At 40.6% G+C, this 23,043-nt stretch overlaps 1 protein-coding gene across 6 annotated transcripts in view; it reads right to left on the bottom strand.

Annotated features, from left to right (window-relative positions):
• Nucleotides 1-23,043, bottom strand: part of CEP164 (centrosomal protein 164) — a 1,424,585-nt gene that overhangs the window by 896,851 nt on the left and 504,691 nt on the right. For all 6 annotated transcript variants that reach the window (XM_044080950.1, XM_044080952.1, XM_044080951.1 and 3 more), the window contains one exon: nt 2,344-2,432. In XM_044080950.1, coding sequence (XP_043936885.1) covers nt 2,344-2,432 — 89 coding nt within the window. The remainder of the gene's footprint in view (nt 1-2,343; nt 2,433-23,043) is intronic.

Raw genomic sequence — 23,043 nt, 5'->3', positions numbered from 1 at the left:
TTGATTGTGCGGCAGGTCTGGCATGCCCTTTGACCTTGGTAGAGTGTGAAAATGGAACCTGTAGCCTTGGGACACTATGTTCAGAACCCATTTGTCTTGGGTAACCATTTGCTAATTTGATGAAAAAAGTGCTAGTTTTCCCCCTAAGGGGACTGTCAAAAGAAAACTGCTTGGAACTGGTAGAGGAAAGTCATTGGGACGGTTTCCTGTAAGGCTGTGATTTGTCTTCTCCGCTTTTGGAGGTAGGAGCACCCCATTGTTTAGGCCTGTATGAGCCTTGGGGCTGTCTTTCGGACACCTGTATCTGCCTCTTTGTGGTCTGTCTGTGACTGGAAAGGACCAATTTTTAGAAGGCCAGTTCCTGCTAAACCTGGGTGGCTGTACCTGTAAGAAATCCTTAACTGTCTGCATGGATTTTGCTTTATCCTCCATTTTTTTCAACACCTCTTCTGCTTTAGCACCAAACAAAGTATCATGCTGTAATGGTGCATCTAATAATTTTGCTTTAACATGATCAGGCAGATTTTGTTCCTTTAACCAAGCATGCCTTCTAATAACAGAACCTGTAACAGCGGCCCTGCAAGAGGCCTCCAGTGAATCATAACCACATTGCAAAGTATGCTTTCCCACTTGTTCAGTTGCATGCAATAAATCCTGCAGTTCCTTGTTCTCTGAAAAGTCAGTATTTGTCAACATTTTCTGTTTAAGTAGTGACATTAAATATTGCTGATATTTAAGCATATGAAATTGACAATTTAAAGCCCTTACAGCCAGGGTGGCAGAAGTGTATATCTTTTTCCCCCATCTGTCTAGAGCCCTAGAATCCCTATCAGAGGAGACAGGGTTTTTTTGCAGTGGAAGCCTTAACCCCCTTGGGACCCTGAGATATAGTTTCTGGGTTAGCAGTGGGGTTTTTATATAGGAATTTATGAAAATCTGGGACCCTGTGGTATCTGTCTGGCTTAGCAGGTGCAGGAGGTAAAGAGTCAGGGGACAGTCCGGACTCTGAAAATGCATCATCTACAATGTCTAGAACAGGAGGAATGGCAAGAGGTATATGCTGAGGAAGAAGCAGGAAGTCTCTGAGCCTTTTCTTAGACTCAGAATATTCTTGGCTCTCCCAGTGGAAATGCTCCCTCATAGTATGCAGTGTTTCCCCAAAGGAATAGTCCTCAGGAGGAGAGGCTGAAGGAATGGATTCTTCAGCATCAGAATCCTCATAAGGAAGCATGGAGTAATCCTGTTCAGAAGAGGAATCAGAGGAAATAGATACCTGATCAGAAGAGTCATACCCTGTCTCTTGCCTAGGCCTCTTATCAGGAGGGGGATGGGAGCCCCTGATCAAAGTAATTAGGTCTTCGGCCATTTTGAGCATCTGTTTTTTAGGCATGGAAGTCTGAATAGGAGAATGCTGTACTTGTTTCTTTGTCTTTAGAGCTGCTTTAGTCTTTGAAGCTGAGGATGGCTTACTATATAGTTGTGTAGGTCTGAAGACACCCTCAGAAGCTGATGCCTGCTCAGCGGCTCCGGACTCATCTGAGGGATTGATTTCCGCGTGTCCAATACCTTGAGTTTCCAGAGGCTCAGTCGGCTCCACGTGGGAGTCGGTAACGACCTGTGGCAGGGGCTGCAAAAGCACCTCACTGAGGACCGGCCACGGGCCTAAAAGAGGCTTCGTCATCGGTTTTGGACCTTGGATGCCTATCCTTGTCCTTGTGTTTTTTGTAAACTCCGGTTGTCAGCTGTTCCGCCGGCATTATATAATTAAATCTTTGGCCAAAGTAGTGAAATGCAAAATCGAACTGACGCTTGATAGTGCATTGATTGAATCTAGCACAAAACCAACAGCTAGCAACGTTATGATCAGGGCCTAGGCAAGGAATACAGTAAGAGTGAAAATCCTTATGAGGTATTTGCTTCCCACAAGAAATACAATTGTTAACTTTTTCTGACAACGGTCTGGTGCAAGAAAAACGTTTCCCCAACAGGGTACCTAGCTTTAATGAAGACTTCGGCTCTGGAATGCAGCTTTGAAAATCTCAGGAGTCGGCCGACCGGCACTTGCGAATTGCTTTTGCTTCGGGCACCGCGCGGCAAGAAAGACTGAAGAAAATGGCGTCGGCTGCATCTTTTATACCCATGGCGCACTGACATCAGGGAGGAGGCGACAGCAACCGACGCTGGACCTAGACTTTGGAATTCTGGCCGACTGCGGGTAGCCTGCCAGCAGGATAACCCAAGAGTAATGACTGCAACAGTGAAACACGATGAACATCTTAGTTTTGACCCAACATTCAGCATGTTCAAAAATACCTTCATAAATGTTCTTGTAATTCAACTTACCTTTCAGCCGCCTCTGCCCTTTTTTGTCTTTCTTGCTCTTCAGTTGACTGCTTTTGTTTCAGTTCATCTTTTTCATCTGTTTTAGGAATCTGAAGGACAAACACATGCTTACCAGACTCTCCATGGCAGAACTTTATGGAACAAAGGCATGAGACAAATTCATTTCTAGCTAGGTTCCTTCTGACTCCTACATTAATGCTTTAAACAGCTCCACAAGAAATGATACTCTAAAATTCCTTTCAAACGGAGATGGTGGACTCACTTGTAGCTACAAACAGTGCAGAAAGTACAGCTGTGGAAGTAAACTTAACTTAACAGTAGATAGTCTAATAGATCACTGTTGCAGTTGCCTAAGGTACTTGGGTCCTTCTCCAAAAAACGTCCAGTTTTCAAAGTTTAAGGGTGCCTTCCACTCGCTCTTTCAGGAGCTCGTAGAGAGCTGTAATATAAAGACGGTGTACCAAAAAATTCAGTACTTTCCCTAAAATGATAATGTTAGGAAACAAACCAAACAGGAAACTATATACGCAGTTATATACATTCATACCCTGACAATGCAAAAGGAAAAGCAGCCAAAATAAGGGGGCTTGAGGGAGCAGCAGCTACTGTAACAGTGATCTATCAGAACATCTACAATCATGGTAAGATTACTTACACAGTTGTACTATGTTCAATATTCAGATCATTGTCGCAATAGCATAAGCTACTGGATTAATTACCATAGCTTAGAAACTAAGAGGGGACGAGGAAAAAATAAACTAAGAATGCATGAGCATACCTCTCAACCTGCAGGCACCAAAAATCTAGACAAAGACTCATCCAATATATGAACATCTGGCCAAATATCTGCATACTAATTAGCATAAAATGTGAGTACCTAATAGTATAATTCTGCCTACCTTGATAGGATTGTGGGATACCACCACATTTAAAAACAGAAGTGACAAAAAATAGACAAAATATTAAGTAGAATAACTGTTTTATTTATATTAACATTTGAAATTGACAATATGCATAAAACTAAAATGTAAAACCAAGTATAATTCCAGATTTGTATCAACAAAAGTGTCCTCTAAAGCTAGACTTGCTACTGGCATAGTAGAAACCATATGCCAGTTCCCCTAAGGCAATAAGCTATTAGCTAAAAATTCAGACAATTCTGATAAGATACTCAGGCAAAAAAAATGTCATCCTTCTCCCAAAGATTTCAGTGCATTTCTATCATGCCTTTGTCATATGCAGCAACAGAAAAAGAGAAATGTCACCTTGCCTGGTAAAATATTTACGATTTTATGTAATGATAACACAATAAAGACAATCACCCAAAAAACTTAGAAATAAAAGAAAATACATTTACTGAGTATTTTTTTTCATTTTCTGCTTTATTCTCTACAGCCAATGGTCTCCAGAGGCCAAAGCAGTCAAGAGCCATAATCAGTCAACATACTGTCCTTCAACATATTAGATTGATCATGTAATTTCCATTAAAGTGTCAGGTTTTAATAATGTGTATTTTGTTAATGAGGTACTTCACTCTAACAATGTAATATAATGAAACCAGAATAACCAGTATTTTTTTTAGTTTGAATAGTTCATTACCAGATCTACATTTTTATTATAATGCTGCTTCAACATTAAATATCATGAAGCAGCCTGATTATGCCTCCATTTTTTACAGGATTGGTAATAATAAGTAACAACATCGTTGCAGAGGATGGAACATATTTTGATATTCTTAATTATGATGTATGAGACTGTCTAAATACAATTAAAAGTGAATCAATCTATAAAATTATAAATATTTTTTTAAGAATGCTTTTTATTGAGTTGCTCTAAAAGTAAAAAATAAGGGAGAAGACTGAAAACTTTGCAAAAGAAACACAGACAAGCTGATTTCAGAAAAGCATTCAAGATTGGTTTTACTGATTGTGATAATGAGGTACCAGAAAAAGTAGTGGGAATCAGCAAAATCAACTTCGAATGCTTTTCTGAAATCAGCTTGTCTGTGCTTCTTTTGCAAAGTTTTCACTCTTCTTCCTTATTTTTTAACTTTTTAGAGCAACTCAATAAAAAGCATTCTTTTTTTAAAAAAATTATTTTTTTATTTATATGTGAAAGAACTTCAGGTACTTATGTATTCTTGCAAACAGATATTTCACAGCAATAGCGGTTGCCAAACGATTACGAAATATGGTGATTACTGTTGTAGAAATGTTGAGTAATGTGTGCACAAAAGTCTTTTATCATGCAGTCTTCTTCTTTCGGCTTTTCCCGGTTAGGAGTCGCCACAGCGGATCACCTGTCCGCTCATGATTGGCAGTGGAGTTTTTACGGTGTTAAGTTGCCAGCCCAGTGCCCAACCTTCCACAAAAGGCACACAGACCATGCACGCACTCAAGCCTAGGGCCAATTTAGAGTGTCCAAACCACCTATAGCATGTCTTTCGGATGTGGGAGGAAACCAGAGCACGCGGAGGAAACCCACGCAACCACAGAGAGGACATGCAGACTCCGCAGAGAAGGCACCCCAGCCAAGGATTGAACCGGAGATCCTCTTGCTGTGAGGCAGCAATGCCGCTGCACCACCGTGGCTGCCCTTCTTTTTTATTAATACGAATAAAACATAAAAAAATACTGCTCATGTTTCTGTCTGCAGCTCACTGCCTGCATTTATGTTATTTTAAGTCCGCCTGCTGCACGTTTCTTTGTCATGGCAACAAATGCTGTCAAAGTTCTGTTACTCATTTGTTTGGGCAACACAGATGTGTAATTAATTTGCTGTCAGTTGTGCCAAAAGGTTTTGGGATTATTTTAAGAAGTGTTTGAGGTATTTACCTACTACACACAAGGACTCCAATCTGTTATTACTGAAATTTTCACGAAAGTAAGGAATGCAGTTCAGGGCGATAGCAGCCATGGTGACTCAGGCGTGCATGTGTAAGTCATGCAAAACAGGAAGAGGATTTCTTAAAATGTTCATGTTCCTAAAAGTAATGTACAATTTGTTTTCCAGTTTTAACAACTTACAATAACCATTTCAAGTGTTTCCTGCACTCCTATCTGTGCAGGTATGCACTTTTCGCAACTGCAAAAATCTGGTTGCGATAGTACATAATTACCGAACTTCATTATTAACCCAATGACCTATTCACCTTCAGTATTTCCTTGCACAAACAGTTATGCCAATTTAGTGCTAGCAAAATGGAAAGTGGACTATGTGCTGAACAACCACCCACTATCCCAGAAAATTTTACTCAACAAGCGTTTCGTTGATGACATGATGGTACAGAGCAGCAGTTGAATGCCTTTATCCAGCACCTTGAGAGAGCCATCTCCTTCCTTAAATTTAGTATGAAAGCCTAGAAGTTACTTTACAGACTGGAAGAGATGGAACCATTACCACTCATTTGTTTACAAAGGATTGTTGGAAGAACAATTTACTCCATTGTAGTAGTATGCACCCTGGTTGTACATATCAGAACATCATGAAAGGGCAGCTATTTAAAACATCGAGACTCTGTAACAGGGATGATAATTTTATATATGCTTATCAACATCTAGAACAGAATTTTAGATCAAGGGGTTAGAAAGCAGGGGAGGTCAACAGCTGAAAATGGAAGTGATGGGCCTAAGGGACATGAAAAGGAGACCATTCTTCTCGGATAGGACCTATGAAAGACCTCACAACATTATAGAAGCATCAAGCTATAAGGGCATTAGGATGATGCTAATGTACAATATCAAACGGATATGCAAGGTCATCCATGAAAACTGTAAGATCCTGGCAAGTGATGATGGAATAAAGAGTACAGTAGGTGACCATCCATTTTTTTATTTCAAGAGAAATCTTGATGAGTGGATGGGAAATTCACCCCAGGGATAACTCCAGTGGCTCTACTCAACAGAGGCACTAGGAACTAAGGTCTGGTGGCACAATGCCAGGTAATCCTATGGGCTAGGCTTGTAAAGGCTCCAGGGCCATTAGCCTAGTACACACCTATGAACCTGTAAGAATGGTCCTAATTTAAACAGACGGCTATGCCAAGGGAAGAGATCACATAATCGCCCAGTTTCCAGCAGGATTGGCACCTATCCATGTAGATCATGTAAAGCATGTCAATACATCTCTTGGATGAATGAGTTCACGCACCCCAAGTTCAACAAGAAATATAAGCCACACCTGTAGGCCGATTGTCGGACCTGCAACGTGATCTATCTTGCACGATGCATAGTATGTATATGTAATAATTACTATATTGGCAAAATAGACAACTGAGAGAGAGAATTTTGCAACATATAAGGGACATTCATAATGCTGATATCAAGAATGCATTAGCTAAACATGTTTTAGCTTTTGAAGGACATTTGTTTTGCCTTATGGTTCTTCAGGTTCTATCTGTAAATTATAGATGTGGTGACATTGTTAATCAAACTGAAATCACAGAAATGAATTGGATAGCTGATTTACAGGCCAATAAGGTTCCAGGTTTGAATGGACATGTACCCCTTAAACTAGCACTTAACGGACGTAGACTGCCATATAATATGAAGGTCTGATTTGAATTTTAGGAGGTGAGACACAGGGTTTTGTTTTTGGACATCAGTGACCTTTAATGGTTTTCTGGACTTCTGACCTGGGACTGTAATGTACAAGATAGTTGACATTTCCATTTTTATTGGATGAGTGGTATTTATATTTTACAACCTTCGCTTATAACCATCAATGTTTAGGTAAGACAGTAAATGGCTATATATGTACAGTGGAAATAAACAGTGTACACACACTGTTAAAATGCCAGGTTTTTGTGATATAAAAAAATGTGACCACAATAAATAATTTCAAAACTTTTCCCACCTTTAATGTGACCTATAACCTGTATAGTTCAATTGAAAAACAAACAAATCTGTCAGAGTAAAAAAAATAAAAAATAAAAAATTTAAAATAAGCTGGTTGCATAAGTGTGCACACCCTTAAACTACTACTTTGTTGAAGCACCTTTTGATTTAATTACAGCATTCAGTCTTCTTGGGTACACACCTGCCATCAATTAAAGAGACTCTGATTAACCCCAAATAAAGTTCAGCTGTCCTAGTAGGATTTTCCTGACATTTACTCAGTTGCCTGCTACAGTAAAAGCCATGGTTCCCAGAGAGCTTACAAAGCATCAAAGGGATCTCTTTGTTGAAAGGTAGAAGGGTACAAAAACAATTTCACAGCATTGGATATACCATGGAACACAGTGAAGACAGACATCAAAAATTGGAGAAAATATGGGACAACAGTGACGTTGCAAAGAACTGGATGTCCCTCCAAAACTGGTGAAAAGACAAGATGAAAACTGGTCAGGGAGGCTGCCAAGAGACCTACAGCAACACTGAAGGAGCAGCAGGAATTTCTGACAAGTACTGGTTGTCTCCTACATGTGACAACAATTTCCCGTATTCTCCATATGTCTAGGCTATAGGTTAGGTTTGCAAGATGGAAGCTTTTTTTACACAGAAACATCCAGGCCTGGCTAAAATTTGCAAAATAATATATCAAGTCTCCCAAAAGCATGTGGGAAAATGTGTTATGGTCTGATGAAACCAAGGTTGAACTTTTTGGCCACAATTCCAAAAGATACATTTGGCGCAAAAACAACACTTCGCATCACCAAAAGAACACCCTCCCCAAGGTGAAGCATGGTGGTGGCAGTATCATGCTTTGGGGTTGCTTTTCTTCAGCTGGAACTGGGGCTTGTTATAACAGTTCCAAATACCAGTCACTTTTGGCCCAAAACCTTCAGGCGTCTGCTAGAAAGCTGAAGATGAAGAGGAATTTCACCTTTAAACACGATACTGACTCCAAGCATACATCCAAATCAACAAAAGAATGGCTTCATCAGAAGAAAATTAAAGTTTTGGAATTTCCCAGCCAGAGGCCAGACCTAAATCCAATAGAAAATCTGTGGGGTGACCTGAAGAGGGCTGTGCACAAGAAATGCCCTAGCAATCTGACAGATTTGGAGTGCTTTTGCAAGGAAGGGTGGGCAAATATTGCCAAGTCAAGATATGCCATGCTGATAGACTGCTACCCAAGAAGACTGAATGCTGTAATTAAATCAAAAGGTGCTTCAACAAAGTATTAGTTTAAGGGTGTGTACACTTATGCAACCAGCTTACTGTACGTTTCTTATTTTTTTATATTTTTCCCTAACAGATTTGTTTGTTTTTCAATTGAATTGTACACGTTATAGGTCACATTAAAAGTGAAATGATTTATTGTGGTGTCATTTTTTATATCACAAAAACTTGGCATTTTAACAGGGGTGTGTACACTTTTTATATCCACTGTATATTTTATATATTTTATAAGTTTACCACCATCATTTGATATGAAGATCAGCCCTAAAACTCACTCAAAAAGTGAGTTTCATTGACATTTTTTTAAACAGACATGTAATCACCGAGCTGATATGTTATTTTAGTTTACTGAGGCTGTCAACTGGTTTTCTATGAGATAGACATGCAGTTCTCTTTGTATTTGTTTACTTTAATTGGTCACTGTGCCATGGAACTACCACGGTTGATGATTTGGCTGTGGCTATACAACTATTATTGACATATAGATTGCCTTTTTGTATTTTTATACGGATTTAGTTGGGATTCCATTTATATTCACCTTCAGTATTTGATGTAGCATAATGATCAGCAGCTATCTTCCGTTCATGCCACAAGGTTGTTGGGTTAATAATGAAGTTCTTTCACTATGTATTCATGGTTAAGTTGTTTATTTTGGCAATTGGGGAAGGAGTTTGAACCAATGACAGTGGATTAATAAAGAAGTTCTCTGACTACATATTCATGGTTAAGTTATTAATATTGGCAATTTGGAGAAGGAGTTTGAACCAGTGACGTCCTGAATCTGTAAACCAATGGTTTGCTTGCATTATCTGTGCATCCATCTGTTAAATGGTTTTATTTTTTAGACCATCAACCAATCATTTTTCAATAGCAGCAATTCGCATTTTAACCAATGGTCTTTTACTGCTTAACATAATATGTATTTATTTTTGATTGGCCACATTAACCTTTTTATGGAAGGTGGCTTTTAACCATTGATGTTTTGGTGTTTTAACCAATGGTATTTTGACTTTTTATTTTAATATATGTGAATTCATTGAATGGTCAGTTGACAGAAATATGAAATGTGATTGGTTACTAATAGTTTACATAATCTCATTTTTTTCTTATGTTCTGGAGTGTGGTAGTCGGACTGGTATGTTTCTTAATGCAAAATAATAGAGAAAGCATCAGAGGACTTAATTTTTGTTGTTAAATTAAAAAAATATAAATGTTACCCATTTAAGAGACAGTTAAAACAATTTTATTCTCAAGAAAACAATTTATAGTTTTCATGACTGTTTAGAAATATTTTCTTGTTGAAATGTTTGTTCGGGATTAGAGACAATACGTTTTGAAATTAAACTGAATCCCTGTCACCTGTTTTTCCACTGTTTGGCTGGTTGCATTTACATAACTATGCCATCCGTCTCCAGCTGGTGATCATGCCAAGGCATATTATTTGAGGACACTATTTTATATTGACATTACTGATTTACTTTTGCAGATCCCCACGCTGAGTTTAACTTAATGATGTAGCCATGTGTGTGTGTGCATGTGGGACAGAGATTTGAAACGAGGGAAGGGGACAATTTATTTTGTCTGCATGTGTCTGTGTGCGTATATCTGTATATCTCTGTGTTATTCAGAATGGATCTTGTGTGTGTGTGTTTTCAAGTCTGTATTAGCAAGACAGCGGAAAAAACTTTTTCCACTCTCTCGCTAATGACAGAGGGGCAATATTTTCCTTAAAGTTTAAAATAATGTCCCCTCTATCATTATTAGAAAACTTTTTATTGAAGTTGGCTTTGCGAGACAGAATCACAGAAGAACAGAGAGACACAGCCACAAAGACAACTTCAATAAAAAGCATTCTAAAATAAAAACAGACTACAGTCATTTATTACTAAGTGTTCTACTACATATCTAAGGGCTCATCAGTTTCCCATTTTTTTTCTTGACCCTCAGGTTTCACAAAATTTTGCCTGAGGTTTCCTTGTCCTTTACTCTGCTGATCACAACACAGCCATAGCATCATCTGGAGAGTATGTGAGCTTGTCACAGTCGTCAAGCTAGATGCTATTAAACTCATACCTGCAGAAGAGTTAGGTCTGCACTCTTATTAAATTAAACATGAGACAATGAGAGAACTTCCTTTCACATTCAAAAATAGAACAGGGAAGAAGACAACAATTGTAATAACTGCTATTATCTCTAAAATCTTTCACTTGGAGAAAGAAATGACTTAGATTCTGAAGGTGAATGACAAGTTAAATTCTGATCATATTCATTCAGCTTCACCCACTACAGGACTGCTACAGGAAATGTGCATTCGCTTTGTCATAGTATATTACTGGGCTCCTTATCACAAGTATGAGATCCATTACTGGAAGTCCCACTATTTCAGAAAATAAAATATTTGTCCATGAGCAAAGCAGCAAACTCCGTAACTTGCTTAATGCTAAACGTATACTTTTCCCTACTGCTGTGAGACCATCTTGCAGTATGTTAACATCATTTAGGGAGTCAATGACAGCACCCAACTTACAGTCATCCACAAACTTAGTCAGCCACAGGCCGTTTGTCTTTGCTTGGACCTCTGAGAAATAGATGCCAAACAGTAGGAGTCCCAGGACAGATCCCTGGGGAACACCACTAGTGACAGGTCTGCTATCGGAGGTGGAGGTGCCTATTTTGACTTTGAGGGTCCTGTCAGTGAGCAAATTAGCCACCTAACTGATGAGATAGAGATTTATGCCAAGCTGTGTTAGCTTTTCCATAATGCCAGAGTGGGGGATTGTGTCAAAGGCATTGGCCAAGTCAAGGTAAGCTGTATGCATTGACTTTCCCTCATCCAGGGCCTTGGTGACAGTCTCAAAGACGTCAACCAGGTTCAACAGGCTTGACAAATCCGAACTGGGTAGGGTCAAGTGCTTGGAGATTGCCTATGTCCTTGTTTATGAGATCCATAATAATACGCTCCATAGCTTTAAAGATCAAACATGTCAAGATAATAGGGCCGATAGTTTCCAAGGTCAGTAGTGGCACCACCTTTGTGCAGGGGGATGATAATGGCAGTTTTCCACTCTGCTGGAATGAAGACTGTACTTGGGCTGTGGTGGAATAGGGTGCTCAATGGTGAAGCCAGTTCTTGCTGGATATGGTGCAGAATACATCCTGGGATACTATCAGGTCCCACAGAAGCTGTGTTCTTTGCCTTGGATAGGGCCTGTAACACTTGATCTACGGAGATGTGAGGTGCGGGACAAGTATCAGGGATGTCGAAAGGGCCTTTGGGGGGGGAGTTTGCATTGAATCTATCTGCTAGCAGGTTGGCTAAGTTAACAGGATCACTGTAAGTGATACTGTTAAGTACTAATTCGGAACAAACCTGGGATTTGCCACAGAGGTTCCTGACGTAACTGAAGACGACTTTATGGTTTCCCTTTGTTTTGGAGGCTAGTTTCAATTCATAATTGGCCTTGGAGGTTTTCACTAGTGATCCAATTTGCTTGTTGAGGCTAAGGAGGGAGTTTTTCCAATTTGGAATTTGTTCCTTTTTACCCTTGGACAACAGTTTCTTCCTTTTGTTGTAAAGCCTGCTGATAGAGGATGGCCACCAAACAGGTTTGTGTTTCCTTGAGGAGCAGGTTTTCATTTTATTGGGTATGGCTGAGTCCATGCAGTTGTAGATGTGGTTGTATACTGCATTGGCATACTGTTTAGCATAGTTGTCTGCATCCCCTGAAGAGGGAGTGTTGGTGTGAAGCTACAGAAACCAGTCTGTTCTAGAAGTGCAACACAGAAAATACACCTCAGGCAATGGGGTAACACCTAAGATGGGCTGACTGAGCAACCCCCACCTGAAACTAGCTACTGAGCTACCCTGAGAAACAAACAGTGCAGACAACAAAGGATAGAAACAATATAGCAAATATATAAATAATAAAGCAATTATATAAATGCAGTGCAGTGCAAATCGAGTTGCGATGTCAGTATTAACATCATCGCATTCGTACTTGCTGACAGATGATGCAAGTGGAAAGTGAAAAAAAAAATTAAAGAGGCCAGTCACAAATTCATGGCACCCTTTAATTTGAAGCCCCAAAGTGGAATTGTCCACCAAATTTGGGGCAGTTGAGAGTTATGTCCTGGAATCCATGGAAAATGGTCCTACCAAAGCCTGTTCTGGACTTCCAAAGGAATGTAGTTTGCAACACTTTGTAAAACTAAGCAGAGAAAACCAAGTTGATGCCTCCAGAATACTTCTAATCCACCCCTTTCAGGAAAGCCACCAAAGATGCCAAAGCTGTAGTGGCTTATTATGGTGAGTATAGCAAAAGGCAATAGCATGAGACAGCCATATGGAAGTAGTCTGCTTTGACACTGGTTGTCCTTTCCTCTTACTTTCAAATGAGACAAACAGCTTATCAGCTTTCCTGAAAGACTGAGTTTATCTATAAAAAGTATCGGAGCTGCCTGTGGACATCCAGAGCATGAAGAATCTGTTCTACCTTGTTCTTTGGTTCAAGGAAGAAAACAGGAGATTAATAGTTTGGTTTAAGGTAAACTCTGAGACCACTTATTTATTTGACATTTGTTGACCAGGAAAGTCCACTGGGCTTGAGACCCATTTTTAGTGGAGGCCCAGGGAGAAAAGCTCCAAGTTACATGAAAATCATTATATAAATTTGTAAAGAAACAATTACTTACAAGCAAGTGAAATAATACAGAAAAATATCTAAACGGCACATATGTTGTAAAAAGGCACAATACAGTAACAATGGAACATTAGCATGTAGGAAAATTATACAGTTAGAAATATTTAACAATTCAGCTCAATTTTTTTTTCTTCAGGCATAAAAGAATAGTTAGTTCTCAAAGAAGCCTTGTCCTTGTGAAAAATGAGATAAGATTGACTCATCACATAAGAGCTTGTAACTCAGATACTCACCTAGTAGATGTCAGAGCAATGAATCCATGTTAACAACCTCAATAAAGACTAATCAGCTGGTTCAAATGCAGTAAGCTTTACAAACACACAGTTATGGTCTCAAGAAGGAGCCACCTGCTTTTTAGGTGGAAGGATATGCAACACCCCTTTCAAAATAGTTTAACGTAATGGTTAGAAAGGGGGGAATCTAAGGACAGACAAGCAGAAATGGCCAAGAAGAGAACCTTGATAGAGGAATAAGAAAGGCTGGAGGACATTAACTCACACAAATAATCATGAACTAGAGGCAGCAGGGCCAGAAGAGGGTCCTGGTCCATGGAAAAGTAACAATTAGAAATTATTTTCTACTTACACATATTATTTCCTAGTAGCATTTTATTTCACATCCTTTAGTACCTGCTACACATCCTTAGAAAAAAAGTCCCTAACGTGTATCAAGATTCTACCATTCAGGCAGTGAATGGAAGTGTTTTCAGGGTGGGGTGTAACAAACAACCCATGTCTTGTGTGAGCAAATCCAATGTGTGGTGAAGTCTGTGGCAGTTGCCCTTGGATAGTTGATAAGATGGAAGAACAATCGCTGCCTGGGCCAAAAGGAGGTCATTCTAGTACTTCAGAAAAACTCTGGGTGTCAGTGGAAAGGGTGAAATAGAGTATGATAACATTCCCATCCATGGGAATTAAAAGACATATGTCTTCCAGGCCTATTTGGAAGCAGTAATGGAGAAAATTTTTTTTAGTTGTCTGTTCTGAGACAAAGCAAACAGATCTACTTGAGGTGTTCCCCAGAGCTGGAATAATTCTTGGAAGACCCCAGGATGAATTTTCCATTTGTGACAGTCTGTCCTGCTTGTGTTTAGCTTGTCTGCAATCAAGTTTTGCACTGACAGAATGTTTGAAGCCAGCAGAGTCATACTGAGTTGAAGTTGCTATCTCCCAGGCTATCTTAGCAAGTCTGCAAAAAAGGGTACAATCTGGTACTCACTTGTTTGTTTAAGTACAATATCACTGAGGTGTTATTTGTGTAAATTTGCTGAGGTCCAGGGAATCAGATATGATTTAAGGCTTTCAAAGCACAGCATTGATCACTGCCAATATTTCTCTCTCAATATTTATGAGCTTCTGTCCTTCTTGAGGTTTCCACAGAGCTTGCACTTTCACCTCTTTGAAAACCGCTCTCCATGACAGGTCTGAAGTATCTGCAGTGGCAGACTGGAGAGGGGTCAGAAGGAATAATGAGAGACCTGGATTGCAAAATATCTCCTCTACCCACCAGAGAATCGCTCTTCTTAGAAATCCCAAAACAGGGCACTGAAAAGATGAAGGGTGAAGATGTCGAGTACAGACTGACCTGAGGCACCAATGGATTTTTCTCATATGGAGTCTAACCAAGAGAATTATTGATGCTATGTACTCCAATTTCCTAAGACATTCCCTTGCAGATACCTTGTAGCAACATCTCTACTTTACCTGGAGGAAGAAAGTCTCTTCCCAGGGCGGAACTGGTCAAACATCTCAGGAATAAATTCTGTGAGGAGGGATGAAAACAAGATTTTTGTAAGTTGATTTGGAAACTGATGCAGAGTAAGAGATTCTGTATAGTTGTTATACACTCTTGACATCTCGATAAAGTCTGCAAACATAAGACAATCATCAAAATGCGGAAAGATGTGAATACCTTAAAGTTTGCAATAAGCAATTACTGAAACCAAACACTTTTTTGGATACCCTTGGTGAAGTAGAAAGTCCAAAGGGTAAGACAGAGAACTGATAATGTAAGCTAGACACAGAAAATTTGGGAATGTGATGATAACCATCCTTTAAGTATAGTTTTACCAGATTTACCACGAAAGCTAGAGAAGGAAACAGAGATAAAAGGGAATGAAGGGAAAGCATTTTGATCTTTGGAAATTTGACAAAAAGATTTACAAATAAAAGTCCAGCACAGTCACTAAGATCTTTCCTTGTTAGGTATCAGAAAAATCCTTGAATAAAAAGACTTTGCCCATCTGACATGTGGGCATTGGTTTTATTGCTAACAGTGCAAGTATCAGATGCAGAAAGGGAGGTAACAAGGAGACTTATTAGTTCACAGGGGATGGAAAAATCCCCTGGAACAGAGGAAGGGATTCCCACTGTCAAGTGTATTTATGCTGAATTACTTTTAAACCAATTTGTTTGTTACAATCTGGTACCAGAAAGCAGGATGAAGTCTTAAGGATATGGAGGTTGCCAGTGGGGGGGTCTGGGGCTGAACAGGCAAATAGTCATGCTGAATGGGAGGACTGTCACCAAATTTTTTAGGATTTTCATTTCTTTTTCAAGCTTTCTTGCCATTTTTTTTAAACTCATGTTTAACAACCTGTTGCTGGTTAAATTGCTCACTGAAAAAGGCAGCTGAGTAGGAAAAAAAGGGTTGAAATATCTGAGTCACCCCTTGCATCAACTTTCCCATTTCATCGCACTTTTTGATTGTCTTGTTGCAAAAGGGCCAAACAGAACCGCCTTATTCAATTTTAACATATTCAGAAGATTTTATGAATGAACACAAGCCAGTCTTCACATTACTGACAAAGTAGCAGCAACTCTACAGGAAGAATCAGTAGCATCAGAAGCAGAGTTTAAAACATGCTTAGTACTGTCAGAAGCAGACTAAAGAGGCATTCAAATAATTTTAACCTCAGAAGAAATGTGGTTAGCTATTAACTTTTGCAAGTTCTCAAAAGTTAAAAGAAAAAATGTTAACATATGATCTTGACAGTTTAAAAATCCTGCAAGTTAAAGTAGCAGAGGAAATGTGCAAAATCTGTTAATCAAATTACTGCGTAATTTAATCCTGTCACTCGGGATTAACTCTAACCTATGGAACTTGGTTATCTTGTTTGCTTATGTAATCACTGTAAATATTCTATTTATAACATGTTATGTTGTATCGATTTACCTTGGAGCTTTTCTCCCCGGGCCTCCACTGAAAATGGACATGCATCCAGTCAGACTATCCCGGTCAACAAATGTAAAATAAAAATAAATAAAATAAAATAAATAAAAATACACTTTCTTAGCTAACTTGTCAAATGCTTTCTTATCCTTGTCTGACATAATTGGGTTAGCAGTAGTAATCTGTTTGCCAGATGCAATTTTTGATAAAGAAATTATTGCTGGATCTGCTTTAGGGTTGGAAAAACAAAAGTTATATACTTAACATAATGACAGATCAGTGTCATCTTTTTCCGTCCAGTTAAACCTGTGGGTTATCAGACCTGAATTGGATTGGATCTGAGACCAGCCATTTCCAAAAGACTTCAGCCCCTGAGCTCTGCCTCCTCTATCCATAATACCTAGCTTTAACAGAATCACCTTGCCCCCCAACCGCTTCCACTGCTAATTCTAAGAACATGACACCAAAGACCCCAAATGAAAGGAGGAGAGGCAGCCTCCATGCTTCGGTTGTCAATGACTGAGAGAAACACAGTACAGGAGGAGGTAGGAGGGAGGGATGATTGAACCAGATGAACAGAAGCAGCACAGATCTATCATTATGTATATCTATATTTTGTATTCAATGTTGTCTTTTTCATCCAGGTTCAACCTAAGGGGTGGAGTCTCCAGCCAAGTTACACCCTTGGGAGGTCCTACACGAGTATATTCTGCAATATGGTGGAACAAAAGGAGGCTCTAGACTTCAACTGAATATCCAGCTTGTACTGAGAAACAAAGGTGTGTGGACCCACCCAAGTAGCAGCAGCAGAAATGTCATTCATAGCAACTTAAAAGAAAAGCTGGAGAGGTAGCCATAGCTCTAGAAAAGTGACTCTTCAGTTGGCAAGGCAAAGCTCCCTTTCAAACTGTACCCAAATGAAACAGAATCAGACAGCCAGTTACAGTAGATTAAGACACCGACTTTCCCAAATGGGCGACTGAAAAAGAAACAATTGATTAGACTTTCTGAAGGACTTGGCTTTATCCGAATAAAATCTCAATTGCTTATGAATACTCAGACAATAAAGCAGATATTGTCATTTGTTTGAAAATTTGTTGAAAAACACTGGTAACTGAATGGCCTGATTTAGACTGCTTTCCATCGCCGCCTTAGCAGAAAAGCAGGATCCATTCTGAGAGATATCCTGTCTTTGTGAAAAACCAAATATGGTGGTACCAAGGATAAAGCCTGCAGCTCTAACACTCACATGGCTGAAGTAACAGCCAACTGGAAAAGAGTTTTCCAAGACAACTTCAGGAACACTGTTGCTGCTCTTGCTGATGGCTCAAAAGGAGATCCAGTGAGCACATAAAGCCTAAAGTGCAAATCCCACAGAGGGACAGGGTTCTGGACAGGAGGTTGCAATAAAGATTCCCCTCATAAAAGCCTCTGAAACCTTTATCACCGCCACAGGTGTATTATCTCTGGCAATGTGAAAGCTAGAAATAGCTGCTCTTTGTACTTTAATACTGGAATATCTAGATCCTGAATGAAGCAAGTTAGCAAGAAAAGCAAGCATGGTGTCCAAAGGAGCTGAGAAGGGACTTAAACCTTTAGAAGAAGCCCAAAATCCACAGCACCTCCACTTACTAGCATGGACTTTGAAAGTAGATAACTTATGAGAGGAGGTCAAAATATGGATCACTCTGTCTGAAAGCCTGAGATCCCTGGCCATCAGGGGAATTGGAGAAACCATGCGGTTAACATGAGTGTCCAAAGGTCAGTCAGGTGGGTCTAAGCCCACAGAATGAGAAATCAGATCTGTAATGGGATACAGGACCCAAGGAGGGCATCTCAGAAGAGACCGTTGAAAGGGGAACCACACTTGATGGGACCAAAAGGGAGCAATGAGGATGAGAGTTGCTCTGCAATGGCCAGCCTTCTAGAGGAACTTTACTATCAAAGGAGACTGGGGAAATGCATACAGGAGAGCCAAGGGGCAACCATACTGAACAGCATCCATGTGTGACTGTCCCTTTGGAGGAATTAAGGCAATAACAACTGCTGCACTTGGTGCTGGATGGCAAAGCAAACAGATCCCAGTATCAAAAAATCCAAGCAGCAACTCTTGGAATCAGGGACAACTGAGGAAGAAGAATGTCCCTGCTTGGACTGTCTGATAAAATGCTGGACTTCTCCGGAATGTGCATTGCTACCAGAAACCACTGAGATGAAATCACCCATTGCCAAACCCTCATGGCCTCCTGACAAACAGGACAGGATCAGGTTCCTCCCCGTTTGTTCAGACACCAGACAACAGACATATTGTCCATCTGCACTGAGATTACACCCTTAGGAGAAAGTCCTAAAAGGCCTGCAATGCAAGGAGGACTGCCCTCATCTCAAAGACCCTGATGTGGAGACTGGTCTAGTTCATAGACCAGTTCCTTAGACTGTCTTCCCTTTGAAATGCCCTTCCCCCACATGAGAAGGGAGGCATCTACTGTGACAGTACCTTGATGGTGTAGGAAGAACAAATGGTCTTCCTAGCTGACACCAGGAGATATTCTAACAACATCTGACTTGATTTCAACAGACATCTATCAATATGATGGGAAACTCCATAGGGGGGAGGCAAGTAGGACAACTGCGTTCTTAGTGTCCACTGCAGTATCTTCATGTGGTACCTCACCAGGGGAACTAAGCAGATTGCAGCAGCCATGTGACTAAAGAGTTTGAGAACCTGAGAAGCTGGGGTTTTCCTGTAAGACAGTAAGAAGATGGCCTGAGAAAAAAGGGTACATACTACGAAAGCCAGAAATTTGCAATCTGAGAGGCTGTGTTCAACTGGCAGACTATGAATTCCACCATCTGGAATGGTTAAAGGATGGACTTCTGATACTTTATGGAAATTCCCAAAGAAGAGCACAACTGGAGTAGACAGTCCCTAGCCATGACTAGTGATGCCCTCGTGGAGATGGTGAGAAGCCAAGAGTCCAGATAAGGAAGACACAGACACCCTGCAGCCATTGCCAGGCTGCCAATACTATCATACACTTGTGATCACCTGGAAGGTGATGGAGAGAACAAAGTTCAGCACTCTGAACTGATAATGATCGGCTCCCATCAGGAAGCACAAAAACCTCCTGGATCACCCTGTTATCTTTATATGATGGTAGGCATCCTTGAGGTCAACTGAGCATATCCAGTCATCCTTCCTCAAGACAGGCAGAATAGACTGCACTGTGGCCATCCAGAGACAATTGTGTACGCTTACCATAAATGTAAATGTTCAAGTGTATTCACTCTTGAAGTCCTGACCTGTGGGATTTCCTGCCATGAAAGCCCTTGGCCAGCCTGCATACCAGAGAAAAATTCTCCAGATTCTCAGACTGGTGGATGCCCAAACCAATGTCAGTACGTTAGGGATATATAGGGAGCCAGACGATATCATGATATAAGTTTTTCTTGCCCACTAAAAGGCAAGAGCCCAAAATGAGCAGCAGGGGCCTGAGGAAAAGCACTTATACTGGAAGAAAGGTGAAAGGGGTTTCCCCTGGCTAGAGAAGAAGTTATAAGTAGACTACCTAGTAGGCTAAGGGGAAGGAGAGAGGGAAAGAAGACTGCAACAGTGAATACACTTGAACATCTACATTTATGGTAAATGTACACAACTGTACTATGTTCGTGTTTTAATGCTGCAGTCCTGACTTATGGGAAGACTCCCAAAGCTGAAATGAGGGTGGAAGGTGATTAGAGAGAGAAGATACCCAGCAGAATGGCAGTGGCAAATCCTGCTCTGGACCTGGAAAAGGCTGCTAAGTGGTAGTGTTTGCTGAAGGTGTGCACAGATGACCAGGTGGCAGCTTCCAGAATGTCCTTAGTAGGGCCTCCTTTCAGGAAGGCAGCAGAAGTCCTGAGAGGGACTTTTTGCCATGATGGCTGTAATGAAATGAGATGCAGTGGGAGATCCATTTTGAGATAGTCTGTTTAGAAGCTGGTTTTCCCTCATAGCCAGGGGAAAAGGTTACAAAGAGTTGGTCAGATTTTCTTAAGGATTTTGTTCTGTCCATATAGTAACACACTTCCAAAGAATGAAGTATTCTTTCCCCTTGGTTCTGGGGGTTGGGAATGACTGTGGATAGGTGAATGGCATGATAAATAGAAGTGTCAGTGACCACCTTAGGCATGAAGGAAAAGTTAGTTCTGAGGGAAACTTTGTCTGGGTGGAAGATGATTAATTGCTCCACTGCCATGACAGCCTGCAGCTGAGAGACTCTCCTAGCAGAGGTGATAACCAGCAGAAGGGCAGTTTTCCAAGTTAGAAACTTTAGATGGGCAGAGGCCGCAGGTTCGAAAGAAGGCAGAGTCAGTTTTTAACTCATTCACTCCAATGGAGATCAGGAAGTTTGCACTGTAACTTCCAATGGGCGGATAATAAGCCTTTTGACAGAATCAAATTATGTCCTCACATTTCAAACAAATGTTCATATCTCTGGAACCATAGGGGTTAGGAAGGATGTAAAAGTGGCAAACAATTCAGCACAAACTATTTTACAGCGTTAGTATTCTTTGGGATCTAGGTCTTAAACTGAATTCTATGTTACAGTAAACACAGTAACTATTACGTTTGTAATATTTTATTAACAACTTACAATATCTCAACAACCACTGAAGTTACACACATACTGTCCGCAGCATTTTGCTCATCTGGCTGAGAGCTTTCATAAGAGACTAAGGATGTCTGTCTGTGTTACTTGTTTTTGGGATATTTAGAAAAATGTGAAAATTATATCTATATAAATTAATTTCATAAAAAGCAACAGTTAATGTCTCTTTAACTGTACTAGACAGAGGTCAAATATTAATGCAATTGGGCCATCATGTAAGCTGTAATATGGAATATTTTAAAACCTTGTACATAGAATGGTTTATAATTATTAATGCAAATATGAACATGCAATATTTGATGCCTAGAGGCATCAGTAGGAGGTAACTGTAGATGCACCTAGAGGCGTCATTCGGATATATTAGTTAAGGTCCCTTGGAGGGGGAGGTTGCCTCCTGGGAGTTCTGATGTGGATGACTATCCTAACAAATTGTCTTAACAGAGGATGAGAAAATACAAGGGGAATAGCAGGTATATGGGCCAAAATGGCAGATGCATGGATTTTAATGGAGGAGTAGGAAAGGCCTTTATCAACCAGACTAGCTAGGTAGTCTAGAATGACAGAAATCTGGGCTGAATCAGGATTGTGGTGCTGCTGCTGACACCAGAAGGAAATTTTTTTTCCATTTTGCTGAGTATGACTTTCTAGTACTAGGCCTGCTAGCCTCCTTAAGAATGTAGTGAACCTGTTTGCTCAGGGCAGGCTTGGTCCTGGATGCCGTGGAATTATCCAAGCTGAAAGGCTGAGTGTCTGTAGATTGGGGTGCACAATCCTTCCCCTATCCTGAGTTATAAGGTCCACTCTCTGAGGCAACAGCCATGGACTCTGGTTGGCGAGTTTGTGAAGTAGAGGATACCAGTAATGCCTGGGTCAGTCTGGAGCTATCAGTATTGCCTTTGGGCCTCTTCTCTCATCTTTAAAAGCACCCGAGGGAGAAGAGGCAGGGGAGGGAATAAATAAATGAAGAGATGAGTCCAACGGAAGGAGAAAACATCTGTTCTCCAGGCTGATTGCTGTTTGTTCCTGGAACAGAATCTTTTCAGTTGAGCATTTTCCTTGGTGGTGAAAAGGTCTGTCTGTGGGACTCCCCATCTCTGGACCATTCTGAAAAGTATTTCTTGATGCAGATGTTATTCATTGGGGGTCCATCAGGTTTCTGTTAAGGTAATCTACTAGAGTATTTTGGGCACATGGAATGTTTTGTGCCAGGAGGTGCAACCCCAGAGAGTGAGCAGTTTCGCAAACTTGCATTGCTAGACAACATAGAGGGTAAGAGTGGGTGCCCCCCTGCCTGTTTATGTACCACATAGCTTTGGTGTTGTCTGTCTTGACTAACAGGACCCCTGGCTCCCATTGTTCCATGAAAGCTACCAGACCTTTTTGAACTGCCATAAGTTCTGAGCTCCCCAAGCTATCTCTGAAGCATCTGTGGTGAGTCTGACCCTGGGGAGTGAATCTAAATGGAAGGCTCTGATTTTGTTCACAAGCCTGTGCCCACCATCCAAACTCCTCCATGAGGCAAGGAATCAGCTGTACCTCATTTGCCAGGGACTGAGAGTGATGGCACATCATACTTCTGAGGTACCACTGGAGTTTCTTCATGTGCAGCCTGGCCAGGGGATCCATGAGGATACAAGGTGCCATGTATCCCAGTGCCCGGAGGAACTGTGTGGCTGAGATCCATTGTTTCTGCTGGATTCTTTTTAAGTAGTGGGTCAAAAAGGAGACTGTGTCTGAGGGAAAGGAAGGCTTTCTGAAGAGATGAGTCCAGGAGGGCCCCCAGGAAAACTATCCTGGAAGACGGAACAGTGTTGCATTTTTGCAGATTTATGGAGAAGCCCATGGAGGACAGGAGGTTCTGAGTAAATTTCAGATCCTTGTAAAGTTTTGATAGATTTGTCGCCTGAAGTAGGCAATTGTCCAGGAAGGGGGTACATTTGGAACCCTCTGGTCCAGCAAAAGGCAATGATAGGGGCTAAGCACTTAGTGAAAACATTGAGAGCAGTAGACAAGCCACAGGGCAGTGCTGAAGATTGAAAGTGACTGGCACATGCT

Source organism: Protopterus annectens, chromosome 8.part0, assembly GCF_019279795.1.
Source record: "Protopterus annectens isolate FY-2018-M chromosome 8.part0, PAN1.0, whole genome shotgun sequence".
Classification (NCBI taxonomy): Eukaryota; Metazoa; Chordata; order Ceratodontiformes; family Protopteridae; genus Protopterus; species Protopterus annectens.
Note: the sequence above shows the minus strand (reverse complement) of the source record. Positions and strands in the feature narration are given on the sequence as shown.